The sequence below is a fragment of the Mobula hypostoma genome, chromosome 2, assembly GCF_963921235.1.
Source record: "Mobula hypostoma chromosome 2, sMobHyp1.1, whole genome shotgun sequence".
Classification (NCBI taxonomy): Eukaryota; Metazoa; Chordata; class Chondrichthyes; order Myliobatiformes; family Myliobatidae; genus Mobula; species Mobula hypostoma.
Window position 1 is genome coordinate 83361963 of NC_086098.1, and position 24123 is coordinate 83386085.

Here is a 24123-nt window from a genome sequence, read left to right on the forward strand (position 1 = left end):
TCTTCATTTAAATTTGAACAGATTTGGGGACCTTTTATTCGATATTTTCATTTAATGTAATATTTACCCTTGTTTTTTTTTTCACTGTTTTAATGGAGGTCGGGATTGAGGACGTGATTTTAAGTTTAACTCTGTTTGGTTTCAAGTTAGCCCATTGCTTTGCTTTGCTTTTAGTTAGTTGCACGGTGGGTTTTTTTTGGGGGGGGGGTTTTCTTTTTTTCCATTGATATATATAAAATCTAGTATACTATTATGTTATCTTGGTTTCTTATGCTTAAATTACATTGTTTGTAGTATTTTCTTTTTGGTATTGTTATCTTTTGGAATTTTATTATACTTTAACATTGTATTAATGATTATATGGCTTACCTTTTTTGTATACTTACTCAATAAAAAGATTTAAAAAAAAAAAGACCCTATCGTTTCTGCCTCCACCACCACCACCGGCAGCCCATTCCGCGCACTCACCACTCTCTGCATAAAAAACTTACCCAACATCTCCTCTGTACCTACTTCCAAGCACCTTAAAACTATGCCCTCTCATGCTAGCCATTTCAGCCCTGGGGAAAATCCTCTGACTATCCACACAATCAGCACCTCTCATTATCTTGTACACCTCTATCAGGTCACCACTCACCCTCCATCGCTCCAAGGAGAAAAGGCCGAGTTCACTCAACCTATTCTCATAAGGCATGCTCCCCAATCCAGGTAACATCCTCGTAAATCTCCTCTGTACCCTTCCTATGGTTTCCACGTCCCTCCTGTAGTGAGGTAACCAGAATTGAGCACAGTACTCCAAGTGGGGTCCGACCAGGGTCCTATATAGCTGCAATATTACCTCTCGGCTCTATCATTATTTCTTTCTTTTTGTATTTGTACAGTTTGTTCTTTTTTTTCATGTGGGTTGAATGCTGAAGTTGGTGCAGTTTTTCATTGATTCAGTTCTGTTATGGTTATTATTCTATTATGGATTATTGAGTATGCCAGCAATAAAATAAATCTCAGGATTTGATAATAAATTTACTTCAAACTTTGAATAAATGTTACTTTGAACTATAATTACTCCCTAAACACGAATGCTCCACAAGGGGCACCACTTAGAAATGTTTTCTTAATATTTACTTGTAAAACATATTTTCTCAGCAAGCTCTTGCAGGTCAACTTAATCTAGAAAGCCTTAACCCACGAGGTACACTGTGTAGGGATTGGAACTGTATGGTAATGAGGTGCGGTTCGCTATGACTAACTAGCTGTAATCAGTGCCTAACATCTACCAATCTAGTTATGAGAACATGATTTTTTTTTTAATTCAAGTGAATAATGTAAAATCTGTGTGCCCCATGTGAAATCCTCTTCTTTTTCTCGTGACCAACATTTGGGAGTTGAGCCAAGAACAAACAATCTGATTTATTTTATAGCTAATAAATGATTCAAAGCTCTAAATCCTGAAATTTAACTTTCATAAACTTTCCATGACATTTTAAATAACTATTTTCATCACACCATTACTTCCAGCCTACTACAGAAGAATATTTTCAGCTATTTACTTTACAATAATCATTTGGCCCTCTTCTTCCATAATGAAATGTTCCTTGCTAGTTAGGAAAGGGCTTTTATGTTTTTTTATTACAGGTGTCTCCCACTTTTCAAACGTTCGCTTTACGAAACCTCAATGTTACGAAAGACCGACATTAGTTACCTGTTTTCGCTAACAGAAGGTGCTTTCACTGTTACGAGAAAAGGCAGCCACTCTCCCCGAGCAGCCGCTCTCCCCAGGAACTGCATTCCAGCCGGCATTGCTTAAACACTTGCCTGTGAGCATCCGTTTGCAAGATGAGTTCTAAGGTATCGGAAAAGCCTAAAAGAGCTCGTAAAGGTGTTACACTTAGCGTAAAACTAGACATAATTAAGCATTTTGATCGTGGTGAACGAAGTAAGGACAAAGTGAGTTTGGCTTGTGGAAGTTGACAAAGATGATGTTGAAGAGGTTTTGGCATCCCATGACCAAGAACTGATAGATGAAGAGCTGACGCAATTGGAAAAGGAAAGGATAACAATCGAAACCGAATGCAGTAGCGAACGGACCGAAAGTGAAGTTGTCCAAGAACTGAATGTGAAGAACTGAATGTGAACAACTGCGTGAGATTTTCGCTGCAATGGTAAAGTACGACTTTAATTTTGAAAGGGTATGTCAGTTTAGGGCATATTTGCAAGATGGTTTGAGTGCTTACAAAGAACTGTATGATTGAAAAATGTGCAAGGCTCAGCATTCAAGCATACTGTCGTTTTTCATGCCTTCCACATCAGCCACAGCAGATGACGAACCTTGACCTTCGACATCGAGGTGGGCAGTCATAGGAGAAGATGACCTGCCTGCCCTGATGGAAACAGATGACGATGAGATGACACCCCAGTGTCACACCACCCCAACACCCAGGCCGCGGACAGAGACCTATTCATGGAGAATGCAGCGGTAGCCAGGAGGCACACAGCACATCTGTAAGAAAAAAGCTAAAACAATCATGCTAATTAATTAGGTGCCGCCCGGCACGTAATTGTCGGCCCAAATCAGAGGTGATGCAATCAGCAATCGCCTCTGATCTGAGCCGAAAATTACGTGCCGGGCGGCACCTAATTAATTAGCTTGTTTATTTCGGCTTTTTCCTTAAAGATGTGCTGGGTGCGTCCCGGCTACCACTGCGCCCCTGCATGTTTCACGGATCGGTATCGGTTGGCAGCCCGGAGAGTGGCGGCCACTGCACCACCCCAACCTCCGACAACTCAGCCTAACACACCATCGTCAGTGTGCTCGGCGCTGTCTTCCCGATTCCCATAAGTGATACTACACTGTACATACATTATTTCTACTTTATATCGGCTGTGTACTTTTACGTGTTATTTGGTATGATTTGGCAGCTTCATAGCTTAAAGGTTACTGGAGAGATTTTTGCCAACACCGCTTGCGTGAAATCTTCTGCCGAGAGCGCTTGCGTGAGATTTTCGCTACAGAGATCTATGCGGGCAATGATTGTGGAAAAGTATTTCTACTTTACATAGGCTGTGTATTTATCATATCATTCCAGCTTTTACTATATGTTACTGTTATTTTAGGTTTTATGTGTTATTTGGCATGATTTGGTAGGTTATTTTTGGGTCTGCGAACGCTCACAAATTTTTCCCATATAAATAAATGGTAATTGCTTCTTCACTTTACGACATTCCGGCTTACGAACCGCTTCGTAGGAACGCTCTACCTTCAGATGGTGGGGGAAACCTGTAGCTCTATTAAAAGTAGCTCAGCTCCCATTATACTTCTTGTCAAGTGTTTGGCATTAAGGAAATTGGTAAAAATCCCCTAATAGCCTCCTAGGTGATCACTTCCTAGGAATTATAAATGTTTTACCTGTTACTTCAATAATAACTGTCCTGATGAGAGTGATTTATTGAGCCTAATAAAGTTATTCAGAAGCTAACCTTACATAAATCTATCTTACCTTTTTTTTTAACATCCTTCAGCTTCCTCAACCCTAACCTTGTTTTAGTCTGCTTTGGGGCATTTTAATCTACTACAAATTAAAAATGAATAGTAACCTATTGATAATATGACTCTGCATAACATAATATTTGTTGTTGTTGTTTCTCTCTGCGTCTTGAGGCGCATGGGGCACAACCTTGCCGGTTCTTTAGCATTTGTCTGCTTTTCACAAGGCTGAGTTGCTAACTTGACGCTCAACCCAGCACAGATGGAAAGTGTGCAAGGAGCTGGCCAGATTCGAACCTGCGATCTCTCGTCTCAAAGTCTGGTGCAGATGCCACTACACCACCAGCAGGCTAACATAATATTTAGAGATTCCATAACAGATTTTAAAAAAAGGAATTAATAAGCTATTCAAAATCTTTTATGAATGTTAAACTTATTTAAAAAAAGTTAAATTGTTTGATTTTTGATTACATAACACACAACTTACCAGATATGGCTAATACTTTGGCTTCCAAGAGAGTTGGAAGTTGTTTTTCAATATCACTCAGTTTTTCGCTGAAGTTACTGCACAACTTTTGACTGCTGCAGACCTGAATGTTTAAAATATAATGAATATTTATGAACCATAATTAGATTTATTAGAATCAGGTTTATTATCATTGACATATGTCGTACAATTTGAAATTTGAAAGTTGAGTTGTAGTCAGAAGTTTTAGAAAATCTACATTACAGTTTCTAAAATAACCAAAAAGTAATAACATTCCACAATATCAGAAAAATACAAGGACTGTGATATTTAAAGTAGTGTGGGAAGGGTACTGAAAGTGTGCAAAAAGGTCAAGAAAAGTGATGCCACTTTTAAGATAGGATCTCATTATATTCTATCAAAAGAGTGACCATATTTCCAGTCTGAAATAAAAGAAAATGCTGGAAAGATTTGGGTCAAGCAACATACCATTAGGAGATAGAAACATACCAGGTCAATGACCCACTCACACGGACTTATACCTCAACAATAACAGCCATCATCACTTCCTACTTTGATTAACCGTGCAAAAACTATTTTAAACCTGGAGAGTCTCCACAAGGAGATATGACAATTACACATCATGATCCTACAGAATGGCTGCAAAGTGAAGCCAACTGGGCCCTTAAAAGGGCCAACAGAAATACCTGGAAACTTAACAACAAGGAGGAACCCATTGCCTATATGGGTATGCCTATAATGAAGAGGAACCTGTCTTCCCTATATTTCCACTGCTCCTCGAAGGATCACCAGGATCCTGAAGAAATAATGGATTAATACCATCCACAAATCCATAAGGAAGCTCAAGTCACAGCTTATGCAGGTCAAGGATGACCTGGGACTCAGACTGGCTGGCATTTGCAGGATTCCCTGTGAACACAGAGCAGCGTACATCAACCAGATGGGATGCATGGTGGAATCCTCCATCAAGAAGCACATGAAGTGTATCTGTTTGGGTTACCTGAAGAAATCGGCGGTAGCAGAACACTGTATTCACAATGGCCATAGGATTGACTTCAATGGCACAAAACTACTATGCCACACCAATGGTTTTAGGGACCACCTGGTAAACGAAGCCATTGAGATAAAACTAGAGGAAAAGGATTTTAACAAACACAAAGGTCTTGCTCCAAGTAAGAACTGGAATTCAATTGTAAACAAAGTGGGGGAGCAAAAACTTGATTGGATGAGGACTAACCAATCAGGAGGGATGGACTATGTGTATAAATACTACTAGACTAGACATGCCCATATATCACCCTGAAGATGGCAGAGTCTGTCATTGAAGCGCATGTTATAATCAATACTTGTACCAGCCTGGAAGCCCGCAAACAGTTTATTCGTCATATGTGCTGGGAAAGCACTAGATCTTTTTTTAAGAAATTGACAGGTAAACAAGAGAGAATGAAAAAAAAACATCAAGGCCATGGCTAGTAACTCAGAAGGCTTTAAAGAAGGATGATGTGAGATCATGGCTTGATTAGGTGTGTAAAGAGAATGAGGAATAAATGATAGGATAAAATTCAGCAGAAATACTCAAAGAGTGCAATGAAGAAAATGAATAAAAGATGAGGAAAAAAAGAAGAGAGAAAGAGAATGAGCAACAGAGCAAGCGAGGGGAAAAAAAAAGAGGACAGTGAAAGCTTGTAATAAACCAATGGGTGTCTAAAGTTTTCTTCTATAGGTTGGAGAGCATGCTTGCTCCACCAGGCAAACAAGAATTGCTGTTACATTAGAGCTGGACATTCCTGCCTACTTTATTTTGTCAGATTTCTCAAGGCCCAGGAAACCCAAGTCAGTAACATGAATTTTAAAATTGGACCTCATATTTGACATGGAGAGCTGTTAATATATCAGCACTTCTGCTCATATGTGTAATTAAATCATAGTACTTTCATTCAAATGCCAGTTTACATATTTATCCCATGCATCATACAGATACACGAACCCATTTATCCCATGCACCAGGTACACCAACTGCTGAATGCTGTGGTTATTACGACTAACAAATGGCATTTTTTGCCTCCCCTTAAAACATTCAATACACAGAAAGCTAATGAAATAAACTTGTTTGTGGAAACAGTGAAATTCAAAATTAAGGAAAGAGACAATGCAAATCACAGCTCTTCTAAAAAAACCAATTAATTAGCCCTTCATCCCTGCTCTTTACCTATAGCGTACAAGTTTCTCTTTCAAAACTCGCGTATGAATTTGCTTCTAATATCCCGAGAGATGAAGCAACGCAATTAAGAAAAACATGCTGCCTATAAAAAAAATCCAAATTCCTTTTAGTGTCTTACCATCCTGCTCGTGGTAACAAATTTGTCTTATTAAAATCATTTTTGAATAAGTACATGCAAGACATTACCAGCAAAATTTTGATAATCTGGCACCCTTAGGACTTCATGCCATAATGGCAGAAATTATCAGACAAAGGGTTATACTACCCAAATATGACTTTACTTCACCTCCTTTAGTTGAGTGGTGTCGTAGCAACAACTTTGCACTCAGCATCAGTAAGACTTAAAAGCTGATTGTGGACTTCAGAAAGGGCAAGATAAGGGAACACAAACCAATCCTCATAGAGGGATCAGAAGTGGAGTAAGCAATTTCAAGTTCAAGGTTGTCAGTATCTCTGAGGATCTAATCTGACCCAACATATTGATGCAGCTATAAAGAAGGCACGACAGCGGCTATATTTCATTCAGAGTTTGAGGAGAATTAGTTTATCACCTAAAACACTTCAAAACTTCTACAGATTACCACGGAAAGCATTCTGACTGGCTGCATCACCATCTGGTATGGTGGGGGGGGGGGCAGAGGCTACTGTTTAGCATCAAAGTAAACTACAGAGAGTGGTAAAATTAGTCAGCTCCATCATGGGTACTAGCATCCATGGTATCCAAGACATCTTCAATGAGTGGTGCCTCAGAAAGGCAGCGTCCCATCATTAAGGACCCCTTTGGAGCCCCAGCTCACATTCAGACTAATGATCAAGTCAAAGTTTTACTCTATATTCTTTATATGTATTTTTTTAAAAACCAAACTGAAGTTAAATGAATTAGACCTTTAGTTTTATTTTCTTTAAAGGGCAAGGACATTGCGAGCAGGCTAATAATTATTTTCCAAAACTAATTGACCAAAAGGAGTGAGATGCCTTGCTGATCTATGACAATCAATCCAATCTCTCGTAGAATTTTCAGGATTTAGTCCAAACAATGCTGAAGTGGTAATGCACTCCACATGAAGAAGGGTGAGTGAACGCAGACAAACCTGCAGGTGGCAGCATTACCATGCATCTGCAACTGGACCTTGACAATGGAGGTCTTTGCAGTAGCACTGCTGGTCAAATAATTGCATTCTACTGATTGTATACACTGCAGCCTTAATGCACTGGTGATAGAGTGAATGCTTAGAACACCAGACTGGGTAATGATAAAGAGAGCCACTTTGTTTTAAGTTTAAGCTACAGAGTGCAGTTGCAGCTACTTTCATCCAGGTAAGTGGAGTATTCTTTTACACTCCAAACTTGTGACTTACAGATAGTGGAAATTTTTTGGAGAGCATCATGGCACCAGAAGGTACATCTTTAGTAATATCTTGGGGCCTAGGCAAGTTATTTTCAACAAGCATTGTTCTCTGTGCAAGGTACAAATGCACCTGTTGAGAGTTTTCTCATTTCCATTTACATCTGTCAAAGTATGTCTTGATGTTAAGGACAGTCCAAAATTAATTTTGAAATACAGCTCTTTTTTGCCATTTCCATTGAGCTGCTGTGAGACCATGAATCAGTTGACTTTATAACAAATATGAAGATTGGTGAGAAGATTATTAATATGAAAGTGTCATTTTATATAGTATAGTACCACTGCTTTGCTGATGATTAGGAATGGACAACTATGGGTGACAATCTGCTGGACAATCAGGACTGACGAAGGGTCTCGGCCCGAAACATCAACTGTACCTCTTCCTAGGGATGCTGCCTGGCCTGCTGCGTTCACCAGCAACTTTTATGTGTGTTGCTTGAAATTCCAGCATCTGCAGATTTCCTCATGTTTGTGAAGCCAAATACTAGGGTTTATTTCAATGACAGAATTGATTAATAGAGAAATAATGTGAATATTACATGAAGAAATCAGTACTGGAGTACACACAAACTAGATTTACAAAAGATGGGTAAAATCCTACAAAAAAAAACCCAAGAATGAACAAACAGCCTGGCCAACTTCTCGACTGGAAGAGGAAGGCTGAAGGCTAGCCCAACAACACGTGTAAAAATTATGCAAGATGTAAACAGCAAGACTAGATATCGTACAATAAATTTGATTATACATGGAAATCGAAGAATGTCAAATTCTATCCCACAATTGGATATTGAGGCAAGCAGTAAATATATACATTTAAGGAAAAACCTAACAAGTACTAGGGAGAGTGGACTTGACATATAATGAATAATGGATAGATACTTGAGTGGTGCAAAACTAGCAGTGTGGATTGGTTAAATCAAATGTATGATGCATAATCCACATAATACTAGTCTTCACAATCATGGTACATTCTTTACTCTTACAAGAACAAATCAGCATCTCCGGTCCTCCACTTAATTGAAATACCTCATCCTGGTAATTGGTATCCTAGCCAAATCTGATGGAAAAGGTGAATTAAACCAAGCTTTATAAATATTATGAATTTGGTATTTTCAAAGTATGCATTGTGAATAAAAGCTCATTATAATACCATCTGGAGGTATGACTGACAGACACAAAAAAAAGTTAATAATGACATTTCCAAAGGAAATGTTTTTCAGTGACCCTTGTCTGATTGAAAGGTTTCCCACTTTCAGATTGTGACAGGAACTTAGCTAACCCCTCATGTTTGGCTTAAAAAGATTTACTTTCTTAACATTAAAAGCTATCAGTGGCTAACATTGTAGAATGATTTTGGAAGACAAGGAATCTTTTACCATCCCATATTGTCTCACAGGCTGCATACTAGCACCTTTCATCAAGTATCACCCTAGTGACTTTTGGGGTAAGGGAGCTTAAGTGCAGAAGTAATAAGTTAGAATTTAACAATTTAAGGCCAAGCATTATCCCATCGCACATTGCAATTCCTTCACTCTGTTGATGATTTTTTTGTTGGTAACTAATGGGAGCACTCAGTTCCACCACAACAGCAACCGGCATCACTTAATACATACATTTCAATATGTAGCATCTTTATAGTCAAGGCATTCCAGACTAGATATATCAGCTGCTGCACCTCTCAAAATCATTCAGTGAAATACATCAAATTTGTTACTTATTTATCTTTAAAATGTATTTTTCTTTACAGAAAGAAACCACATAACTAAAAATATTATCAACTGGTAGGGGAAATTGTAGGGGAAAAAGTAAAACTTTGCACAAGGAGATTTTATTAATGTACTTGCCTTTGCAGCAGCTGTCTTTATAGCCATACTTAGCAGCTGTTCTTTTCTCTGAAGCCTTTAAAAAAAAACAAATTTACTGGTTACACAATTCAGTTATTATTTTTTATTCATGAGAATGTGTTATCATGCTTCATGAATCCAGCACTCACCAAGATTACTCATTACTGGCAAAAACAGGTTTGGACATTAAAAACTTTTCTGGGAGAGAAAAGTCAAGGAATAGATGATCAAATTCATCATTTCTACCAGTTTTAAGATTCAAAATATTGAAGCCTATCAATTCCATTGCACCTTGTTCTTTCTCACTACATTGAGGACCCTTACCTCAGCTATTTCCAAAACTGGTTACAAATCCCAACCCCATCATCTTCCTGAACTTTACAATTGTCTCATTAACATCTTCTCCTATACTCCCGATCTTTCTCCCAACAACTGATTATGCAACAACAAATTATGGAATTCGTAAGATTCTCTCAATGTCCCTAGTCTTTCTTTCAACCACTCTGTATTCCCCATGATTCCCTCTATACATAGTTTACTCCCCAGGAAGTTTTACACTGCAGCCTCTACAAAGGATAGAAATTAACCAAGTGGAATTTAAGTGTACAAGACTCATTCAATTCTGTTTACCTTGTGGTTTATGTGTGAAGCATCAGCATACAGAATCAGATCATCTCTGGAGTAATCAATGTAGCTTATAAAAGTCTTTTTTATATGCCACATGACTAAAAATTGATATTTTCCATACAGATCTCAAAAATGTAGATATCATGAAAGAGCAGTATAGTTAACAACAAGGCCAGCAAATGATTGCTCTCATTATCTGTTTATGCAAAATCCACTGCAAAAATTGATGACTATATACAATTTTGAGAGTCCATCCCTTTTTATGAACAAATATCTTAAAAGAAACTTGCCTGTTACACAGACATTTCCCACTTCAGTTGAGAAATCCGGAAATTATTTCATCTAAAGTGCAAAATTAACACTTAACGAAAAGCAGGAAGAAAAGCAGAATATTTGTGCTCTAAATCATATCAGGCAACAATATTAGCTAATCATATAAATACTTGAATTATCTATAAGCAATATAGCTTTTCTTTCAGCATGCGTTCATCCCTCAATATGCTAGCAGTTAATAATCACATTAGGCTTTTAAGGGTCTCAGTAAAGGGTCAGGACCACAGGTCATGATGTAGCCTGCACTTCCAGTGATTGGCTTGAGAGAAGTCGGTCACCTTCAAAAGGACATTTCAGACTCAGAAAACCTACAATTGAAGTATACCAGTGGAGCTCCTTGAAACTAATTACATTTTCCCAATGATTCGCAAATTCTCTGCTGCTGAAGAGTAGCAATCTGATCTCCTGTTTGGAAGTCATCTGTTTGAGTGACACCTGTCTGTTTTAGAAGAGTAATGTGCTCCATACAGAATGGACAGAGAACAGGGAGACAGTAAAACATTTTGGATGCATATTACCACTTAAGATAGCAAGAGGCTCTTCACTGTAAGTTAAAAAGATCATGATAATTTATCCCTCTTTTCACTCTAGCTCTTTCTACACATTATTGGCAGATTCCAACCCATTCATCAAATCATAAACACAAGTGATTCTTCAGACACTGAAAGTTCAGAACAGCACATTCAAAATGCTGAAGGAACTCAGCATTTCTACGGAAATGAATAAACAGTTGATGTTTGGGCTGAGACCCTTCATTGGAACTCATTTGTTATTATCTCCCTTTTGGGGCAAACAGGTTTCTCATCATTATATTTAAGTCCATCCATACCCTCACTTTTTATAACTCTTCTTCCCCAGATCATTTGTCCAAACCCTTCTCTCCCTTCTCAGTCAAAAAAGTTATAACTTTCTCTTCATCATCTAGTGCCCATTTTGAAAGCCTTTCTCTCCTCCTGGTTTACTACTGAAGCTTTTCATAACCACCCCACTGAAGGGCTTCTGGTCAGCTTTAACCTTTCTTTCTTGTCCTGCCAAATTTTTTCCTCCCTTACACTGCTACAAAATATCTTTTAAGTTATTAATTTTTAATTTAAAGTTAGTCATGTAAGTTGTTGCTGCCATCCTCTTATGAACTTCCTCCTCTACACTCTTAAAAAAATGTCAGAATGAACTAAAATCGCCTATACTACACTAAGAATTTGACAGATTATATACTATTATTCAAATGAAAATGAAATATTCCCAGTGACTTGGCCAATAATTTTTCCCTGGTGAACATCTCCACAGGAAAATTAATTTGATAATGAAGGAGTTCTGGGTCTTTGCTCTGCACAAAATGATTGTCTTATATACACACATACTGTACTGTACAATTCAGTTCAAGGTATTTCACTGAATGAGGGGTATTAGGAATATCACAGAGAATCTCAATAGAACTGCATAAGATTTTCATTTATAAGACTTTTGGTGTTAGGAGATCAATTTGACTTACAAGCAAAAACAAGTAAAGATCATTTTACCTTTTTATATGTTCAGGGAGCTCTGCATTGAGGAGGACTTTATTTCTTAATGGTAGAATATCCTGTAGTGTTTTACGCAGATCATGTAATTCACTTGCTGATGTGGTTGGTAAAGAAGTAAGTTCACAATCATGTGATTCTGTTAGTCTGTTTCCTTCTTCTATTTCTATACTCAGCTGATAGTCCCTGGCTTCCAACAATGCAAGTCGTTCCTTAATTTCAGCAATTTCTTTCTGGTATTGTATTAAATAAAATTATTAAGTTAAATAACAATAAGTGAACTACAAACTTAATTTCACAGTAATATCCATGGACAAAAATACCAAAAATTTTATATTTCAGATTAGAATTCAGATTGGTTGAGTTATTTTAGTCTGACTTTGCCATATGTTTTATTGTTCATTATTAGCCTCCTCCATTTCACAATTTTGTTTTATAAACAATTTCTGGTAAGTGTAAATAGCAGTGGTTATGCTGGCGAGATTGCTTGCAAATAGAGGGCATTACCTTATGAATCCACAGTGACACATGTTCTGACACCTGACACTGATCAAGAAGCTATGAATTAGAAGTTTCACTTTACCTGCATGTTTATTTCCCTGTTCCTGCTGCACTCTTCTTTTAAAGCTGATGTGTTACCACTGTTTTGTTTTGTCACTACACCTAACGGGAAATCTACCAAGTAACTGCAGCTAAGTTGTTTAAGATCTAATAATGTACATCATGTTCTTAAACCTCTCTGCATAGGTTCTGCACATCCAACTCCTACAAGTGCAAAGAAATCATGAATATTTTTGCCAGTAAGGTAGAGCTAAGTTGTTTTCTTCTATCCAGCTGAACTTCTGAACATAAGCCCCTACGTATCCATTAAGTTTCTCAAGGTTACGATAATATGAAATTCCTGACCTTGCAATCTACCGTGCACCTGCACTGCATTTTCTCTGTACTGTAACACATTACTCTTCACTCTGTTATTGTTTTCCCTTGTACCACCTCAATGCACCTTTGCAATGAATTGATCTATTTGGACAGTACACAAGATACATTTTTTTACTATACTTTGGTACATATAACAATGATAAACTAATCTACAGACTTGCATCCCCTCATACTCTCACAAAACAAGTTTGGTTCAAAAAATTAATTGTCTACTCATTTTACTAGAGTGCAACCAATCCCTTTTGTGTTCTCATTGTTGAAGAGCTCTCTCTCCTCAATTACCATCTCTTGTAGTGTGTTACTTCAAAGTAAAAACAATTAACACCTCTGTTCTTGCAAGCTAATGTCCAATATCGAAGTTCCCATTCCTCTCCTAGTCCTTGAACCTACTCTAGTCTTCCAGATCATTCTCAGATTTGGCAAGTCATTAATCCCAAATACCTTCTAACATATTTCAAATACTGTCTGGTGAAAAAACATTAAAGACCACAGATAACAGCCGGTGTTTCTGTGACCATAGTAGGTTGTTCCTTCTCATCCTTCTGAATCTGCCTGCAGATTCTGACGTGGTTGACCACATGTTCCTCCGCTGTCCACTGTCTAATGGAATTTGACCCTATTACTTCTATGTCAGTGATAAGACTGCATACATCCACTGTATCTCTATCGCTTCAACCACCTCTGCTACTGCTTTAGCACCCCCAGGCTTTATTGCTTCCAGCCATATTTATTCAAACGAGTGCTTAGCTAGTACTCTAGTATCATCTCCATAAAATTGAGCTAATTTAAAAAAACCAAACAACAGGAATTCTGCAGATGCTGGAAATTCAAGCAACATACATCAAAGTTGCTGGTGAACGCAGCAGGCCAAGCAGCATCTATAGGAAGAGGCGCAGTCGACGTTTCAGGCCGAGACCCTTCGTCAGGACTAACTGAAGGAAGAGTGAGTAAGGGATTTGAAAGCTGGAGGGGGAGGGGGAGATGCAAAATGATAGGAGAAGACAGGAGGGGGAGGGATAGAGCCGAGAGCTGGACAGGTGATAGGCAAAAGGGGATACGAGAGGATCATGGGACAGGAGGTCCGGGAAGAAAGACAGGGGGGGGGTGACCCAGAGGATGGGCAAGAGGTATATTCAGAGGGACAGAGGGAGAAAAAGGAGAGTGAGAGAAAGAATGTGTGCATAAAAATGAGTAACAGCTGGGGTACGAGGGGGAGGTGGGGCCTAGCGGAAGTTAGAGAAGTCAATGTTCATGCCATCAAATTTAAAAGTTTGCTGCCCTTATCCAAAATTCAACCAAGTCCCATTCACGTATCATTAATATTATAAATGTTATTATCTTTCAGCCACTCTTTACATAGTAGTCCAAATTGTTCCAAGGAAACAGTTTCTTAATCTTCCTTAAGGCAAATTAGGACATTTAGAATACTACCTAAACATAAATTGCTTAACTTATGAAGAGTCTTACATGAGATGTGAGAAAAAGTTAGAGCATGCCTGCATTGAACACACAATTTTCAGATGACAAATACAGACCAATCAGCATTTCACTTATCACACATTTAAATTTACAATCTCAATGTCTGCATTATGGACACATCTGTGCAAATCAGATTTTTTCTAATTATGTTTGCAGGTTTTATAATTTTTTTTTAGAAATGCTCTGCAGGAAAACATATGTTTATTTAGTCATAATATACAATTAAAAATAAAACATGAAGCGTGCATCACAAACCTGCAACTTTTGTCTATCTTGAATAAGCTGATTTCTCCTTGACCACAAAATAGGTAGTTTATCTGGGTTTAAATCTGAATATCCATGTTCATTACTTTTCAGAAAGAAACTCCCTCCATTCCTGAATATGCAATTTAAACATATATGACATAAACATAAGCATTCTTTTGTTCCTAAACATGATTTCCAGCATAGACTGATTACGTTTAAATATCAGCTACTGAGTTCTATTGTTGACGCCTAAATTTTACCATAGCAGCTAGAAAGAACAATGAAAACATTTCAACTGAAGATAGTTAACAGCATTAAAACAGTCTGTAATTTCGTCTGCCTTGGTGCATCTTGTGGATCATGGACAAAGTTAAAATAAATATACCTACTTACTGAGATTGTAACCTCTGAGGCCAACGTATCTAGTTAGTTTCATAAATAAAATAGGGGAGGGATTTGCAATATAAACTACAAATCCAACTGCAATTCCTTAGCAGAAGCTAGAAACTGGAATGCATAACTTTAAGGTAAAAGGTAGGAACTAGGCGTACTAGAAGAAAAATTTTCACTTGAAGAGTGCTGGACATCTGGAACTTATTGTGTGAAAAATGATGGAAACAGAAGTCATTGTATTCATAGAGTATAAGCCATAACCTACATCATTCTAGCCTGAGAGCGGAAAGTAAGGACTAGATTAATTATTTTGGTCATCTTGGAGACAGTGGGCTGAAAAGCTGCCTTCAATACTGTAAATTTCTATCCTTCTAGCATTAAATGTAGTAGTCCTTTGCGTTTAGACACACCAATATTAAAACTGGACAGACCAAGACAAACAGATAAAAATAAAAGAAACACTATTAATTTTTAGTTTAACTGCCAGGTTGTAAATGGGACCCTCTGTTGGTCAGGGTCAACTATGGATATTGCATCCTAGCTGTCTATGTGATATGCAAGGCAGGGCAGTCTGATATGGGGAGCAAGCTGTTGTCTTTGCAGCAGGCTGTCCCTCTCCATACAGCTGATGAACCCAAAAGAACAGCAGAGACCAATGCAGCTGGCACTAGCAGCATCACAGGAGGTGCCAATCAGTGTTGAACTCAACATAGGACTGCCTTAGGAACTTCAGCTCTGGATTTTCCCTTGGGGTTTACACCTGAAGCCTTCCCTATGAGTGGGTATTGCTGCAAGGGAACTGAAGTTTGAGATCAGAGTTTTTCTTCTCCTAGATGAGCTACCAACTGTGGCTGACAAGCCCCATCTGTCCAAAGCAACTAGTTTAAGGTGCCAATAATACACCTCTGCCCCTTCTCCAGCCAGTGGAAACGTTTCCACCAGGTTTAGTGATTAAGCCACACATGAAGGTCAGGAGCTAGGCAGTTGTCAGAGGCTATTTGAGACGCATGCCATTGGGAGAATTTAATAGGTATTGGGAGCTTATCCACATTACCACCCCCAGCTATAACAAACTTAAAGAACCCAGTTTGTAATAAGTGATTTTAAGTTAACACAAATGTAATTAAATTTATACCATCCACACACAACACAATAAAAATCTGTTCTTGTATGAGATATCTCATAGCACTTAGTCAGCCAACATGCCATCTCCCTTTTGTGTTTGTCAATCTCCTAGCCAAAAATCTGGAAATCCGGTCTATCTCACAGAAGTATTTTTGGGGACTTTTGGAAGCAGAAACTAGCTGTTGTACTTCCTATGTTAGAACAGTGATTATATTTCAAAAATATTTCACATTGTATAATACTCCAGGGCATCCCAAAAAAATCAAATTTCACAAAAAAGGCCTAGTTTTTTTTATGTGTCTTTTAAATGCAATTTACTTGTCTCTCACAGAACATGACTTTTAACTAAACTAGAAATCTAGAAGCTTTTTGCCCTCTTAAGCTACTTAAATAAAGATAGAGCCAATGCGCCTGTTCATGTGTAGATATAGTCCCCTTCTGTTTTCATTAGGTACTTACATAATTTAAATTAGACCTCTGCAAATTCAGGAAGCAGAATAATATTAGTATCCACTGTTTTGGATCCAAATTATTAGTTAGAAATGGTATTGGTCAATATATGCCATCAATTGCAATGGAGCTGCTCTGGGATCCAAATACTTGTAATCAAAGACACTATATAACTCCAGAAGAGTAGGAAATTCAAAGCCCTGCTGGCAGCTGATGGGGTAAAATCTTTTTGAACTTGCTCCTATCTTACCTATCTTTTTGTTTCCTACAAGTTTTTTGAGACCTTATTATAAATCTCAATATTGCTCTATTATGTCTTTGAGAAAGACTAAAGCCTCTGCAAAAGAAAAAGAAGATGATTCTCCATCCACTTTGGAATCAATTGGAGATTTCCTTAAAAAAGCAAAGAACAGAACTTTCTGAGGAATTTCAAGATCTTAACATCAAGTTGGACACTATTCAACAAACTCTAATTGAACATAATAAGCAAATTAAGGAGAATAAAGAAACTTTGTCGATACTGGAAGCAGACTTAGAGGACATGAGTAAGCTCTGCAAAAAAAATCATTAACTAATGAAAAATTAACAAAGAAGATTACCAACCTGGAAAGCAGAAGCAGAAGGAACAATCTACGTAATCTGGGTCTTGAAGAATCAATTGAAGGTGCCCACCCCACGGAGTTCTTTGCAAACTTTCTGAAGCAGCTATTCCCTGATTTACTGTCGTCTGTGCCTAAGTTGGACCGCTCTCACCGGTCACTGGCCCCAAAACCAAAGTCGGGGGAGTGACCTAGGTCGGTTATTTTATGTTTTCATGAATTTCATACTAAGGAGCTTTTAATCCGTCACACCCGTCAAGTAGGAATGATTGATTACAACGAGAAGACAATCAGATTCATGGAAGATTATACACCGGAGGTTATGGCTGAAGTGCCAAATATGAAGAGGTTATGTCATTATTTTCCTACAAGAAACGCACGTACGTAGTTGTGACAACGCATGCCTTTTTAAATCGGTGGAGAGGTTTACAATTTCATTCTTCATTCTGAGCAAAATCTCGAGGGGGTCTCAATTTTTATAGACAATACAATTTCTTTTGTTCAACATAAAGTTGTCTCTGACCCTAATGAGCAATTTATCATAGTGTCAGGGAAACTGGATAATAAATTAATTGTATTTGCTAATGTGTATGCCCCCAATGTGGATGACCCAGGATTTTTTGAGCATTTCTTTTCATTCCTGCCAGATTTGAGGCTTTATTCTTTAGTGATGGGAGATTTTAATTGCTGTCTACACCTAGTATTAGATCGTTCTCCTCCTAAATCAGCCACACCAAATAAATCAGCTTTATTTATTCAATCCTTTCTAATGAAATTGTTGATGTCTGGCGTTTTTTTTCACCCGACAGCAAGGGAGTATTCATTCTTCTCTCATGTCCATCATTCCCATACCAGGATTGATTTTTTTTTATTGATAGTCAAATGATTCCATTAGTTCGATCCATTGAATATAAAGAAATAGCTGTATCCAACCATTCTCCTGTATTTCTATCTTTAAATCTTCCTGGTTTCACTCCTATGAACAGATCCTGGCGGTTTAATTTAACTACGTTATCTGATAAGGATTTTCTATAATCTCTGGTGAATCAAATTACTCTTTTTTTGAAGAAAATGCATTGGAAGAGACTTCTAGTCTTATCATTTGGGGTGCTTTTAAGGCATATATTAGAGGACAAATTATCTCCTATACTGCATACACTGAGAAAAAGCTAATGAAGAGAGAACTGACTTAGTTAATCAATTAAAACAATTAGACCAGAAATATGCTTTGGCACCAGACCCTGAACTATACAAAAGACGTATTGAAATTAACACTAAATATGATCTTCTTATAATTTATCCAATTGAAAGCCAACTTTGAAAAGATAGAAGCCAATTCTATATACATGGAGAAAAAAAACTGGTAAACTATTGGCTAATCAATTGAAGATCTTTATAGCTAAACGGCAAATTAAAGGAATTCGCAAAACCAATGGTGATTTGAAAACTTAAACATGAGGAATTCTGCAGATGCTGGAAATTCAAGCAACACACATCAAAGTTGCTGGTGAACGCAGCAGGCCAAGCAGCATCTCTAGGAAGAGGTACAGTCAACGTTTCGGGCCGAGACCCTTTGTCAGGACTAACTGAAGGAAGAGCTAGTAAGAGATCTGAAAGTGGGAGGGGGAGGGGAGATCCAAAATGATAGGAGAAGACAGGAGGGGGAGGGATGGAGCCAAGAGCTGGACAGGTGATTGGCAAAAGGGATATGAGAGGATCACGGGACAGGAGGCCCAGGGAGAAGGAAGAGGAGGAGGGGGGAAAAAACCCAGAGGATGGGCAAGGGGTATAGTCAGAGGGACAGAGGGAGAAAAAGGAGAGAGAGAGAAAGAATGTGTGTATATAAATGAATAACGGATGGGGTACGAGGGGGAGGTGGGGCATTAGCGGAAGTTAGAGAAGTAATGTTCTCCTCCCACTTCCTCCAAACTAAAGGTGCAGCTATGGGCACCCATATGGGTCCTAGCTATGCCTGTCTTTTTGTTGGCTTTGTGGAACGATCTATGTTCCAAACCTATTCTGGTATCTGTCCCCCACTTTTCCTTTGCTACATCGACGACTGCATTGGCACTGCTTCCTGCATGCATGCTGAGCTCGTTGACTTCATTAACTTTGCCTCCAACTTTCACCTTGCCCTCAAGTTTACCTGGTCCATTTCCGACACCTCCCTCCCCTTTCTAGATCTTTCTGTCTCTATCTCTGGAGACAGTTTATCTACTGATGTCTACTATAAGCCTACTGACTCTCACAGCTATCTGGACTATTCCTCTTCTCACCCTGTCTCTTGAAAAAAATGCCATCCCCTTCTCTCAATTCCTTCGTCTCCGCCGCATCTGCTCTCAGAATGAGGCTTTTCATTCCAGGAGGAAGATGTCCTCCTTTTTTAAAGAAAGGGGTTTCTCTTCCTCCACCATCAACTCTGCTCTCAAACGCATCTCCCCCATTTCACGCACATCTGCTCTCACTCCATCCTCCTGCCACGCCACTAGGAATAGGGTTCCCCTGGTCCTCACCTACCACCCCACCAGCCTCCAGGTGCAACATATTATTCTCCGTAACTTCCGCCACCTCCAACGGGATCCCACCACTAAGCACATCTTTCCCTCCCCGCCCCCCGCTTTCCGTCGGGGTCACTCCCTACGCGACTCCCTTGTCCATTCGTCGTCCCCCCATCCCTCCCCACTGATCTCCCTCCTGGCACTTATCCTTGTAAGCGGAACAAGTGCTGCACATGCCCTTACACTTCCTCCCTTACCACCATTCAGGGCCCAGACAGTCCTTCCAGGTGAGGCGACACTTCACCTGTGGTCGGCTGGGGTGATATACTGCGTCCAGTGCTCCCGATGTGGTCTTCTATATATTGGTGAGACCCGACGCAGACTGGGAGATCGTTTTGCTGAACCCTACACTTTGTCCACCAGAGAAAGCAGGATCTCCCAGTGGCCACACATTTTAATTCCACATCTCATTCCCATTCTGATATGTCTATCCACGGCCTCCTCTACTGTAAAGATGAAGCCACACTCAGGTTGGAGGAACAACACCTTATATTATGTCTGGGTAGCCTCCAACCTGATGGCATGAACATTGACTTCTCTAACTTGCGCTAATGCCCCACCTCCCCCTCGTACCCCATCCGTTATTTATTTATATACACATATTCTTTCTCTCTCTCTCTCCTTTTTCTGCCTCTGTCCCTCTGACTATACCCCTTGCCCATCCTCTGGGTTTTCCCCCTCCCTCCCTTCTCCCTGGGCCTCCTGTCCCATGATCCTCTCATGTCCCTTTTGTCAACCACCTGTCCAGCTCTTGGCTCCATTCCTCCCCTTCCTGTCTTCTCCCATCATTTTGGATCTCCCCCTCCCCCTTCCACTTTCAAATCTCTTACTAGCTCTTCCTTCAGTTAGTCCTGACGAAGGGTCTCGGCCCGAAACGTCGACTGTACCTCTTCCTAGAGATGCTGCCTGGCCAGCTGCGTTCACCAGCAACTTTGATGTGATTTGAAAACTAACCATTTTGAAATAAATGACATTTTTAGAGAATTTTATTCTAAACTGCATAGTTCTGCTTTTGTTAAAGATAATACTGCAATGAACAATTTTTAGACCAATTAAATATTCCTGGACTTTCGGTTGATAATCGAAAGCAGTTGGATCAACCTATTCCTCAGGAGGAAATCACTGAGGCTATACGTTCATTGCATTCTGGGAAATCTCCAGGACCTGACTGATTCTCTGGAGAATTTTATAAGGCTTTTTCTTCATTGCTTATACCTTATTTATGTTCTACCCTTACTGATTCCTTCAAGGTGGGTAGGTTGCCAGAGTCTTTTTATGAAGCTTGAATTTCGCTTATGCTTAAAAAGAATAAGAATCCCACTGAATGCTCTTCATATAGACCAATCTCTTTCCTCAATGTTGATGCTAAGATCCTATCTAAAGTTTTAGCCCACAGACTCGCGAATATTATACCTTCTATAATATCTGATGCTCAGACAAGATTTATTAAAAATCAATATTCCTATTTTAATATACAGCCATTGTTAAATGTTATGTATTCTCCATCCAAGGAAATATCCGAATGTGTGACTTCTCTGGATGCAGAGAAGGCTTTTGACGAGTTGAATGGAATTACCTATTTAAAACCTTAGAAAATTTTAATTTTGGGACCAATTTTATTCTTTGGATTAAATTACTTTACTTATCTCCCTCCACTCGGGTCCTTACTAACTTTCAGAATTCTAAACCAATTAAACTCCAAAGTGGAACCAGACAAGGATATCCGTTGAGCCCTTTGCTTTTTGATTTGATATTAGAACCTTTAGCAATTGCCTTTCGAGAGTCTAAAGATATTGCCAGTATCTTAAGGAAAGGTACTATTCATCAAGTTTCGCTTTATGCTGATAATCTATTGCTTTTTATATCTAATGTTACAACTTCCTTACCCTCTACGTTTCTTTTACTGACTAATTTTAGTCAGTTTTCAGGATATAAATTGAATTTACATAAGAGTGAATTGTTTCCTTTAAATAATTTGATCCCATTCGATATTAACCTTCCTTTTAAAACTGTAAGAAAATAATTTACATATTTGGGTGTAACAATCACTAAGAATTATAAAGATCTATTCAAAGAAAATTTTCTAACCTTAATGAATTATGTGAAAAAGTCACTTACTAATTGGTCGCCTCTCTCTTTCTCATTGATTGGTCGAATTAATTCTATTAAAATGAATATTTTACCTAAATTTATACACCCTTTTCAAGCCGTACCTGTTTTTATTCCTGTCTTTTTCTGATTCTTTAAATTCAATTCTTTCTTCCTATATATGGAAGCACAGAAACCCCGACTAAATAAAGCCCACCTTCAAAAACATTAAAAAGAATGGAGGCCTTGCACTACCCAATTTTAGGTTGTATTATTGGGCAATTAACATACAAAATCTCACATTCTGGTTATATTATATTAATCATGAGGATTGTCCAATATGGGTCTTTTTGGAAGCCAACTCTGTTGCGAAATTTTCTATTATTTCTCTTCTCCAATCCTCTCTTCCTTTATCTTTAAATAAATGAACTGACAGTTTGGTGATTAAACACACTTTGAGGATCTGGCTACAGCTTAGAAAACATTTCAGTTTATTGAGATTTTCTCTTTCTAGTCCTGTTTTATCTCATTGTTTTTAAAACCATCTACAACCGATCTTGTTTTTAGAGAATGGGATAGATTAGGCATTAAACGATTTCAGGATCTGTTTGTTGGAGGGCATCTTTCTTCTTTCAGCAGCTCTCAATGAAATATAACTTATCAAATACCCACTTTTTTCGATATCTACAGATTAGAGATTTTTTAAGATCTAAACTATATATATTTCCTACCAGTCCAGAAAAGAACATAATAGATGTAATTTTTAATTTGAAACCTTTTGATAATGCCTCAATATCTTATATTTATGGTCTGTTGTTGGAACTGAGAATGGCTCCTTTAGACAAAATTTTAAAAAGATTGGGAAAAGGATTTACAGACTTCATTATCTGATGAGACCTGGAGGGCTATTTTCAAAATGGTTAATTCTTCATCATTATGTGCTTGTCATTCCTTCCTACAATTTAAAGTGGTACATAGGGCTCATATGTCTAAGGACAAGTTCTCTCGTTTTTTTGCAGATATATCTCCATATTGTCACAGATGTAATAATGGAGAGGCTTCATTAATTCATATGTTTTGGTCATGTTCGAGCCTTGAAAAATATTGCAAGGATGTATTCCAAACTTTTTCTGTACTTTTTAAAGTTAATTTTAAGCCCAATCCTTTGACTGCCTTATTTGGTATTGTTGAGGAAAGAGCTATAATTTTGGAGCCTTCTCATTTGCGAGTACTGGTTATTTCTCTTATGGCTAGGAGGGCCATCGTGCTTAAATGGAAGAAGGTTGCCACCCCCCCACACATGCTCAATGGTTATGCGATGTTACATCATGTTTAAATTTAGAGAAGATTTGTTATTCCATTTCTGATTCTAATCAAGATTTTCAAATGTTATGGGGACCCTTTCTGAACTATTTTGAAAATCTTTGAATTGTAATTGTTAGTAAAATATAGATCTGGGCTATTATTATAAAACACTATATGGTACTCTTTTTTTCCTTTTTTTTTAAACCAACCAGCTTTGTCTTGGTAGTGGGTGTAGACTTTTTATAATATAATTAACTATATTATTGTATTTCATAATTCAATTTTATTTGATTGATCATGAATATAGGATACCGTGATTGTATCAGTGTGATTTAAAAACAGTGCATTTTGTGCTACCTTATTTTGATTTATAATAACCATCCTTATGAATTCCGCATTTGTCTATATGAAATTTAATAAAAATATTGGAAAAAGAAAGAAAGGGAAGTGGAACTCAGTCATAACAAAATATAGAGCTACAATATCTTGGAGATTTCTGGTGTACTGTAATTAAATTCTTCCATAAAAAGCCACTCTCTCTATTTCAATTGACTGGAAGATTTTATTTATATCCATTTTATGGAAATGTACTTACTTATTTAAAAAACAATTATGCTGGTGCTCAGCAACTTGTAGATGAAGTTCACAATTTTGCAGAAACATCATAATACAAGGATGGTGGGAAGGCAGTTGGAATTTTAAAGAACTTTGCTCTTTCTTCAGTTCCGCTAACTTCCTGTTGAACTTGTCAGCTTTAACAAAAGGAAAACAATTAGTAATATTTGTTACCTTTCTTAATTAAAAATATGATAATTACACAATTGGTGAAACCATAAGATAAAGGGCAGCACATATTCCACCTGTCTTTTCCGCCTGATGCTTGGTACTCTTTGATACTGCACTAGTCCAAAACTCCATCCATTATAGTCCTAAATATCCTAAAAAAATTCAGCTCTGGAAGAAAGCATTCCAAAAGTTCACTGCCCACAAAATAAATTCCTTGTCATATTGTGTGTTTTTTTT

At 38.0% G+C, this 24123-nt stretch overlaps 1 protein-coding gene across 6 annotated transcripts in view; it reads right to left on the minus strand.

The window, feature by feature from the left end:
• The window catches only part of disc1 (DISC1 scaffold protein), a 208166-nt gene that overhangs the window by 163045 nt on the left and 20998 nt on the right, over nucleotides 1–24123 (minus strand). For all 6 annotated transcript variants that reach the window (XR_010016778.1, XR_010016777.1, XR_010016779.1 and 3 more), the window contains exons 4-8: nucleotides 23696–23852; nucleotides 14592–14712; nucleotides 11919–12151; nucleotides 9439–9493; nucleotides 3969–4071 (exon numbers count right to left, since the gene is read on the minus strand). Coding sequence is in view for 2 of the 6 variants with exons in the window: in XM_063039416.1 (XP_062895486.1) it covers nucleotides 3969–4071; nucleotides 9439–9493; nucleotides 11919–12151; nucleotides 14592–14712; nucleotides 23696–23852 (669 nt within the window). In the remaining 4 variants the exon portion in view is untranslated. The remainder of the gene's footprint in view (nucleotides 1–3968; nucleotides 4072–9438; nucleotides 9494–11918; nucleotides 12152–14591; nucleotides 14713–23695; nucleotides 23853–24123) is intronic.